Source organism: Macrobrachium rosenbergii, chromosome 22 (assembly GCF_040412425.1).
Source record: "Macrobrachium rosenbergii isolate ZJJX-2024 chromosome 22, ASM4041242v1, whole genome shotgun sequence".
Taxonomy (NCBI): domain Eukaryota; kingdom Metazoa; phylum Arthropoda; class Malacostraca; order Decapoda; family Palaemonidae; genus Macrobrachium; species Macrobrachium rosenbergii.
In genome coordinates this window covers 36,860,891-36,870,890 of record NC_089762.1, presented here as the reverse complement: position 1 = coordinate 36,870,890, position 10,000 = coordinate 36,860,891, and the positions used below count along the sequence as shown (strand labels likewise).

The 10,000-nt window shown below is 34.9% G+C and overlaps 1 protein-coding gene across 1 annotated transcript in view; it reads left to right on the top strand.

Annotated features, from left to right (window-relative positions):
• The first annotated feature begins 2,842 nt into the window (after positions 1-2,842).
• LOC136850463 (uncharacterized) overlaps positions 2,843-10,000 on the top strand; it is a 49,358-nt gene continuing 42,200 nt past the window's right edge. Inside the window, exon 1 of the mRNA XM_067124038.1 lies at positions 2,843-2,876. Coding sequence (XP_066980139.1) covers positions 2,843-2,876 — 34 coding nt within the window. The remainder of the gene's footprint in view (positions 2,877-10,000) is intronic.

Genomic DNA, 10,000 nt, shown 5'->3' with positions numbered 1-10,000 from the left:
ATCGAACTCCTCCTCTGGTTTTCTGCTTTTGCTGCTTTCCTCCTCCTCCTCCTCCTCCTCCTCCGTCATCCGATTCGTTTCTTATTGTTCCTTGCATTTAAATACCTACTGAATGGAACGTAATTATATGGAATGATGTGCTTGTGAGGAACGGAATATCTTATGATAATAGAGTTCTGTCAAAGCAAACTGCTGCGACAGTTTGGACGAGATAGAAATGAAAAGGGTTATATATGTGATAGGGATTGTTTTGTTTATTGGGGAGTGCTAAATACGCTTTCAACTTTCTTCCCCTTCAGGAATGATACATTTCCCTCTCTCTCTCTCTCTCTCTCTCTCTCTCTCTCTCTCTCTCCCCAAGAGGAAAATGTGAAAGACGGTTGTTGTCATTTTATTGAGCTTTCTCGGAACGCTTCATGTATCTGTTAATGAGCTGTGCTCTCCCTTAGATGCTCCGAACGATTTGTTTCGGTAAATTTGTTTGGTTTCTGTCTGAGAAATGATTTGTCGTTTATTTCATGACGAGTGTTCATACATCCACCTTATAAAGTACAGATGAAATGATTATTCAACAGGGTTCAATGTAATGCGTCAGTTGCTTGAATATACAGTACGAAATTCAATTTCAAAAGTTCAAGCAAAGACGCAGTGCAATACTACCATAAAACAATTCGCCTTGTATTTTAATCATGTATTTATATTTTCATCTATTTATCTGTTAATTTATTCATTTATTTCCATTTCTTTTCAAATAACTGATCTCTTCTGTCTGTATATCCTGTTTATCTGCTGTTACTTCTTTCAAATGAACACCAAATTCTTTGGAAGCTTGAATTTCAGATCAGTGGCCCCTTTAGGGTTGCTTCAGTCTGAATAGGGTTTTTCATCTGAATAATAATAATGATAATAATAATAATAATAATAATAATAATAATAATAATAATAATAATAATAATAATAATTTTTCCAAAATTACCCCTGTATCTTGCCTTTGTAAATATCGTATTTTCCAGGCTAAAAAACAAATTTCCTTCTATTCTCCAAATTTCTCACCTTACAGAAGACTGAAATTGTTCATTCAAGAAGTCATATAGTTTTTTTAAGAGTATTATGAATATGGCAGAGACAAAGACATAATTGAATCAGCTCTTTGAATAAAAGATCATAATTGAATTTCAGCTCTTGAAAAAAATTGAGTTCACCCAGAGGGTATATAGATATATATATGTGTGTATATATATATATATATATATATATATATATATATATATATATATATATATATATATATATATATATATATATATTATAATATCTGAGAAGGAGCCACTATATATAAAGAACGATGGATTGCTACTATATTTAGAAAAAATTTTATGAAGCTTTGTAGCTTTGTACTGTGGCGTTTTTATTCAAGTTATCTCGAATAAGTAGGTTTAAATGCATAAGTATCAAATGCATTTATTTAGGCGATGAACTGGGAATACCTACTCCAAGAGTTAAAATCATATCAATGATGCCTATAACTTTGGCTAATCAGGTGTGAGGCTAAGGAGTACTTTCCCCAACATCCCTCATATTTCAGCCCTCAAGGATGACCTGGGTTTTTGAGCACTTGAAATTCAATTATGATTTTTCTCCACGATGATTCGGTCTGCCCTCTGCCTTATTCCCAGCATTATTGATGAGATGGGTTGCATTCAGTAAACCCTCGAGAGTTCTAGATGATTTTTGGGGCGATTTCTGTTGATCTCAGTCTGGTAAACTTGAAATTGACGGTTGTTGGTTATTGACTGTTGGCCAACTCTTGTGGAACGAGGTAGTGTACCTAAATTATTCTCATGTTCGTAGATATAAAAACCGACAGGAGTAATTGACTTTAGTTATACAACATGGGAAAAATTCTGTTAAAATTAGCAGGTCGTGATTCATGGTCATAATCCAATTACCGTGAAAGCCATCACTCGATAGATGATTGGAAAATTGCATGACACTTAAATCTCTCTCTCTCTCTCTCTCTCTCTCTCTCTCTCTCTCTCTCTCTCTCTCTCTCCTGAACATCCATTTTCCTTAACAGAGTAAACAGTGGCCAACATAAAACTGTTTGCATCAAAATAACAGGTAAAACTGTAACTTCGTCATTATTACGATAATAATAATCATCATTAAAATTTATCACAAAAGAAAGGGAGAAAGATAAGGAGTACTTTTTATTTGTTTATTTATTGTGCTTTTTGAAAGCATTTTATGAATAATTAAGAGGGATTATGCTTGATAATGTATATTTGATATAAACAAGCTTTTGAGTTTTCTGTACAGCACATAATGCTGTATGACACTTTCAGCCACTACCATTGAGACTCTTAGCCGTGGCCCATGAAACTCAGAAACGGTCGGGTAGTAGCATCAGCCACAGCCCATGAAATGTTAGCCACGGGCCATGAAATAACCCAGGGTCCGGTGGTACCTGTGTTGTTGGTACATATAGCGGTGCCAGAAGCACGATTATGGCTAAATTTAACCTTAAATAAAATAAAAACTACTAAGGCTAGAAGGCTGCGGTTTGGTATGTTTGATGATTGGAGGGAGGATGATCAAGATACCAATTTGCAGCCCTCTAGCCTCAGTAGTTTTTAAGTTATGAGGGCGGACAGAAAAAGTGAGGACGGACAGACAAAACCATCTCATTAGTTTCCTTTTACTGAAAATTAAAATGATTTAATTGATGGGAGGTCAATACTGTAGAAGGCTGATTAATTTAACGAGGTCCTAGCACACGAAAATTCAGCTGCAAACGATAAATCGAAAAATACACGAATTAACAAAACAAAATATAAACGCGATGCGCTATCGTATGACGAACAACAACAATGGCGGTAATTGAAAACAGTTGGCAGATACAAGGAAGGGTTCGAACCTGTTTGTGTGAGCGTGGAAAAACAATAGCCGTTTCCCCTGTTACCTTATCCGTGGAGCAAGTCGAATGAATATAACTTCGAAAAAGGAGTACGGGAGCGTAAAAATGGGTGGTTTATTCCTCCCGGTTTATTGAACGATCGGTTCGTCTAAAACTTTTTTGTATGTGTGCGTGTTTGTGTTATGTTTTTGAGCTTCTCAATCTACCTATTGTTTGCCTTTTTGTCTTTTTGTTTATTTTTAAGTCTGGATTTCCGAGTCTTGTCTGTTAATCTGTCATAGAAACACGTTGTTTGAAAAGGAGATTTCTTGGTTGTTTACAACCGAAGATCATCATGTCTGCAATTTCATAACAAAGGTTATTTTTTTCCTATTAAATGTGAAGCTTATCTTACATTATGTGGCGTTTAAATTATTGGAACCGTGTATGATATCCCACTGAATAACGGGTTTATGTAAAAAGTTATATTTCTTTCCCCAAAAAGGAAACCTATCTTGTTCAGATATGAAGAATTTGGACGTGGCTAAACAGTGGTAGAGATGAGAATATATATATATATATATATATATATATATATATATATATATATATATATATATATATATATATATATATATATATATATATATATATATATATATATATATATATATATATATATATATATATATATACATATATACATATATATATATATATATATATATATATATATATATATATATATATATATATATATATATATATATATATATATATATATATATATATATATATAGATATAGATATAGAGATATACTATATATATATATATATATATATTTATATATATATATATATAGTATATATATATAATATATATATATAGCAATATATATATATATATATACCATAAAAAGAGAGAGATAGTTAGCAACAGGCATACCTGTTAAGCCCTGTCATTCCGTGCTAAAGTCATTAGCAATAAACGAGGCCGCAGAGCTTTGCCAAATAGAGATCACACACACAGCCGTCCTCTCTGCTTTCATGGACTGCGAAAATTTGTGAAATTTATGTAATTTGTGTAATTTGTGAAATGTGTGATGTCGCAGCTTCACACATTTTGTGGAATTTTTGTAATTTGTGAATTAGTGAAATGTGTAATATTGCAGCTTGGCACAGAGCCATCCACTCTGCTTTCATGAACTGTGAAAAATTTGTGAAATTTGTGTAATTTGTGAAATGTATGATGTTGCAGCTTCACACGGAGCCGTCCGCTCTGTTTTCATAAACTCCAAAAAATTTTGTGGAATTTGTGCAATTTGTGAATTAGTTAAATGTGTAATATTGCAGCTTCACACACAGCTATCCACTCTGCTTTCATGGACTTATAAGAAAAATTGTGAAATTTTTGTAATTTGTGAATTAGTGAAATGTTTGATGCTGCAGCTTCACACGGAGCCGTCCACTCGGTTTTCATGGACTCTAAAAAATGTGTGAAATCTGTGAAATCTGTGAATTTGTGATAATGCAGCTTCACGATAAACTCTAATAAAATTTTGTATTTTGTGAATTGGTGAAATGTGTGATGTCGCAGCTTTAGCAGCAGTGCGTAGCATGGAAGTCTTTGTTGGAATGAATCTGCATGTCTAAATGAACATGATTAGACTATTCCTTGGCAATGTTGAGAGAGAGAGAGAGAGAGAGAGAGAGAGAGAGAGAGAGAGAGAGAGAGAGAGAGAGAGAGAGAGAGAGAGAATTGTTGGTTAGGCCCTTGTGTCTGTGGTGGTGCTTAGATTAAAGTAGGTTATCGCAGTAAAGATAGATAGATAGATAGATAGATAGATAGAGGGAGAGGGATAGAGAATAATAAAACTTATTAGTTGGGCTCTTGTTTGTGGCGATGTTTAGATAAAAAGGAGATAAATGCAGTAAAGAGAGATAGATAGATAGATAGATAGATAGAGATAGAGGGAAAGGCATAGAAAAAAATAGAACTTGTTAGTTGGGCTCTTGTTTCTGTGGTGATGTTTAGAGAAAAGTAGGTTAATGTAGTAAAGATAGATAGATAGATTGATGGATAGATAGATGGATGGAGCAATGTAGAGAAAAAGAGAATGCATTGGTTGGGTTCTTAATATAACATGTTTCAAATCCTTGTTTCTGTCAAAATGTTGTATATTAAATTTCTAAATATACTTTCCTTCCTTAATAATGTGCTATATTGATAATGAATATTTTTTTTAATATGCGACATAATATTTGTTAAAATTATACATTTTGTTATTATGATTTTTGAGATTCTGTCTCGAATAAAATTCCTTTACAATTTGGTTATTAGTATTGTTTAAATGTATACACTTTATTACCATTTTTGAGATTATGTCTTGAACAAAATTCCTTTAGAATTTTATATTTAATAATGTTGAAATGTATTACATTTCTTTGTTATTAATTTGAGATTCTGTCTCAAGCAAAATTCCTTTAGAATTGATCATTAATATTATTTAAATTTATACATTTCTTTGTTATTATTTTTAGATTCTGTCCCGAGTAAAATTCTTTTAAAATTTGATAACTGGCATCGCTTAAATGTATACAATGTATACATGTCTTTATTATGAATTTGAGTTTAACGAACAAAATTTTTTTACGCCGGAAATTTGGGGTTCCTGAATCTGCTACCTCCGTCACTTGGCGAGACGGAGCTAGCTCAGCACATCTTAATTACCTCGATTAATCATTTAAATATGTGAAATGATGTGATCCAGGAGGCGAGAATGATTGAGGGGTACGCCACAATAATAATCTTCACAAAAGGAACCATTAATTTTGGGGGTTTTAATTAGGGAGCGTCCTCTCGATTTGGAAGAGCTGTGAGAGAGTAACGATACGAACAATAAGTTTATTTGTTTTCATCTAATAGAAGCAATATAAATATTTTTAATTTAATTGTCGAATTTTGGTTGATAACCTTGTGCGGAAAACTTACGCAAGATCAGCTGTTTCGTACACTTTACTGATGGCTTATCATCGGTGTGTCGAATTATTTATAAACACTGCGCCACTCACCTCTGTCTTGCATTGAACCATTTTGCTGCCTAGTAATTTTATCAAGCATAGAAGCACTGGTGAGTTATTCACGGTTTAATATCCTAATCTTGGATAAACCTTCCGTGCAGGACACTTACCTAAGATCAACAGTTTCGTACACTTAATAGTACGCTTATCATCTGTTAACCTTACACACACACACACACACTGCGCCACTCGCCTCCAATTTTGTATTGAACTCTCCACTATGTCACTCACCCTCTGTCTTGTATGAACCTTTTTGCTGCCCAGATGAAGTTCATTCCTTCCCAGTAAGCTCTGACAGCATCTGTCTAAACCTCTGTAGTTCTACCTCTCCTCATCCTTTAAACAGCTGTGATTTATTCACTCTTTTCATTCTTCCCACATATCCAGATCCTCTCACAACAGCCTAATTCTTCCTTTCATCTCAGCTGACCTTTTTGCCACTTCTACACATCTCCAGGTTACTTATCTTTTCAATTGTGTTCTATCATTTTCCTCGTTTATTTCTTTACCTTTTAAATAATTTTATTACCTCTCCTAGGCCTAGGAAAAGTATATTATGAATATTAAAGAAAGGTATAAGAAGACATTTTTCTACATACTGTTACGCTAAACTCTTTGATATTGCGACATCTAACCTACATTATCTCAAACGAGATTCTTTCAACAGCCTGAAAAACAGGATTTTTGTACTGAATTACGAGTATGGTAAATCGAAAGATTTAACTTAAACCCACGCGTCCTCAAACGAGAGAATTCGTTTCAGTCGAAAGATAATCCTGAAAAAAGGTATTTTTTTTTCTATAGAATTTGAAGTATTGGGAGATTTAATTTTCTTGATGGTATTATCCACATAAGGTTGCGGAATCTGGTCGTGTAAAAGAGTACGGTAACATTTAAGCTCTGTGAAAACTTCGGCTGACGAGCGGGGGAACGAGAGACAGGTTTCAGTAATATTTAAAGAAATCTGACATTAATGGCTTTTCGTCGTTTGAAATTATGCATGTGACGGGTTACCAGTTTGACAGGCGGGACAGATAAAAGGATTTTTGTCTAAAGTTGTTTTTTTTCTGTTTGCAAGGTTAACAATTATTTAGAGAGTAGAGCGGGATATCTTTGTGGGATTCCTCTCGTATACAGTGTCGAATCTTGTAGCAATAATACAATTATTTCTACAATTAGTTATGCATTGTCTATCACAATTCTTTATATATAATCGAACAACCTCTCTCTCTCTCTCTCTCTCTCTCTCTCTCTCTCTCTCTCTCTCTCTCTCTCTCTCCACAATACCATTACTTCTGTTATTTGTGAAGCATTATCTGTCATAAATCTTCATATATAATCGAACAAGCTCTCTCTCTCTCTCTCTCTCTCTCTCTCTCTCTCTCTCTCTCTCTCTCTCTCTCTCTCTCTCTCTGTGTGTGTGTGTGTGTGTGTTCCTGGCACTCAGGATTCAATCTGCTCACAGTAAACATCAGTCCTCATTCTTTTCTTGCCTTTTTTCGTGATTTTACAAATGCTTTCTCTTTGCTTACTCTGTACTTTCCCTTGCCGTTGTTCATCCCCCCCCCCTCTCTTTCTTCTATTATAATTCTTCTCTGGACTGGGGCAACCCTCCGCCCCCACACTGGGATATTGGTTGCTGTTATTTTCACGTAGGACCAACTGGTTTCATCACAAACCAGCCAGAGAAATGTGACCTTTGTAAAATTCACACACACACACACACACACACAGAGAGAGAGAGAGAGAGAGAGAGAGAGAGAGAGAGAGAGAGATTCCTTCCTTCTTTCCCTCCAGCTATCTTTCACCTTCCCCCCATCTTTCCATTTTAGGCAGGAACCCCAAAGACAGACCACACTTACTCTTGTATCCACCGGAAGGGAGAGACACTCCCGAAAAGGTCTGGAACCACTTAACTACATAATATTTCAGGTGAGAGGAGTGGAGTGGAGTGGGAGTGTTTGGTCTCGTGTAAACCCCGTTGCTTTATGTTCCCGTGTGCGCGTTTTGCGTGCTTCCCTGCTTGAATATATGTGTGTGTACACAGCGGTACCCTCGAAGATGTATATGTGTGTGTGCATGTGTGTGTGTATGTGGGGCACTATCTTATATCATAAATTCTTGGAGGAGACTTAAGTTGAATGCAGGTAAGGCCTCGTACTGAAACTGGAGTGAGGAAGTAGGTTGGGAATAAAAATTTTGCTTTTATGTGGAATAGGCGTGAGTTCCAGTGACAGTTTTAGGCTATGCTGGTTCAATTGATTGATAACTATATATATATATATATATATATATATATATATATATATATATATATATATATATATATATATATATATATATATATATATATATATATATATATATATATATATATATATATATATATATATATATATATATGAATTTATGTCTCTTTTATTTATACATGGCACCATATTCTTTGGAAGCTTGAATCTCAAGTCAGTGGTCCCTATAGGCATGATCCATATGAATAGGCTTTATCTTATGAATAATAATAATGATGATAAAAGTACACACACTCAGAGAGAGACACACACACACACACACACACACACACACACACACATATATATATATATATATATATATATATATATATATATATATATATATATATATATATATATATATATATATATATATATATATATATATATATATATATATATATATATATATATATATATATATATATATATATATATATATATATATATATATATATATATATATATATTATCTGAGAGGAGTTCACATGGGAGGAGCATAAAGAGGGAACGTATATTCCTTTCATTTTCAGCTACATAAGGTTTTTCAGAGCAAGATGCATTGCCATACAAATTTTGATAATTTCACATCATATTGCTTGTCTTCTTTATAAATAATAAGTAGCAAAGGACACAACAGCTGACAATACCAGCATCAATAACAATAAAATCCGAGTGGATCTTGTTTGTCCTCCTCCGGGTGACAGCACGGGAGAAATGACACAGCCACCCACCCCCTCCAAACCAGTTTGTCCGCCCCGGGTGGGGGTAGGTAGGAAACGGGAGGGTAGGGATGATCCACCCTATTACTGCAAACCTGTTTGTCCGTCCCGGTTGGGGCGGGTTAGGTAGGGGAATGGTATGGTAAGGAAGACATCCACCTTCCTACTGCAAACCTGTTTGTCCGCCATGGGTCGGGGCGGGATAGGTAGGGGATCTGGAAAGTTGGGGAGACATGACGGGCAGCTCCGTGTTCAAGCGCAGCGTAGCACGCGCCAACAATCTGGTGAAATAATAAATCATAAAACCTGCGAGAGAGTCCGACGGAGGCGGAAATATTTTCCCATATCTTCGAAAAGTGATACCCAGTTGACGGCAGTCACCTTAATTCAGAACATCGTCCGACAATTTACAGTTAACTGAGAAATATTATAATCAAAGCTTTACCTGATCGCAATAACAGATATTGTAAAGTCTGTCTTAATATTTGGCCCCCCTCAAAAATAATAGTATATAAAGATTTAATACGATTAATAACGCATCATATGGCCTGGGTCATACAGGAAATGACCTTTCTAGGATCATAAACCCCCTGGTCCTTCATCTCTAGAAATGAGTGATGAAGACATTAATGTTTAGTTAATAAGAGACTGCGCGGGAAAATGACCTTTACGAAACCGAGAAAATCCTTTTCGAAGAAAGAGGGAGTTTGGGGCGTTGGGGGTGGAGGTTGGTGGCGGGGAGTTTTGATCTACAAACCGTATTATTATCGCGGGAAATACATTTAATCTGGACACGAAATCAGAGACAAGAAGTTCTCTGTTATTACTCTGTCATTTCTCTAGTCTTTGTCAAGTTCTTGTGGCCTAGGCCAGGTGGCTGTTGGGGGTTGTAATGCCAAATTTTTGTGAAATTCGTTTTTTTTTTTTTTTTTTTTTTTTTTGCATGATACCTTCGAAACTGGCTGGTGAAAGTGATGATTTTCTTTTCATTCCATTAGGTTTTGGTCTTG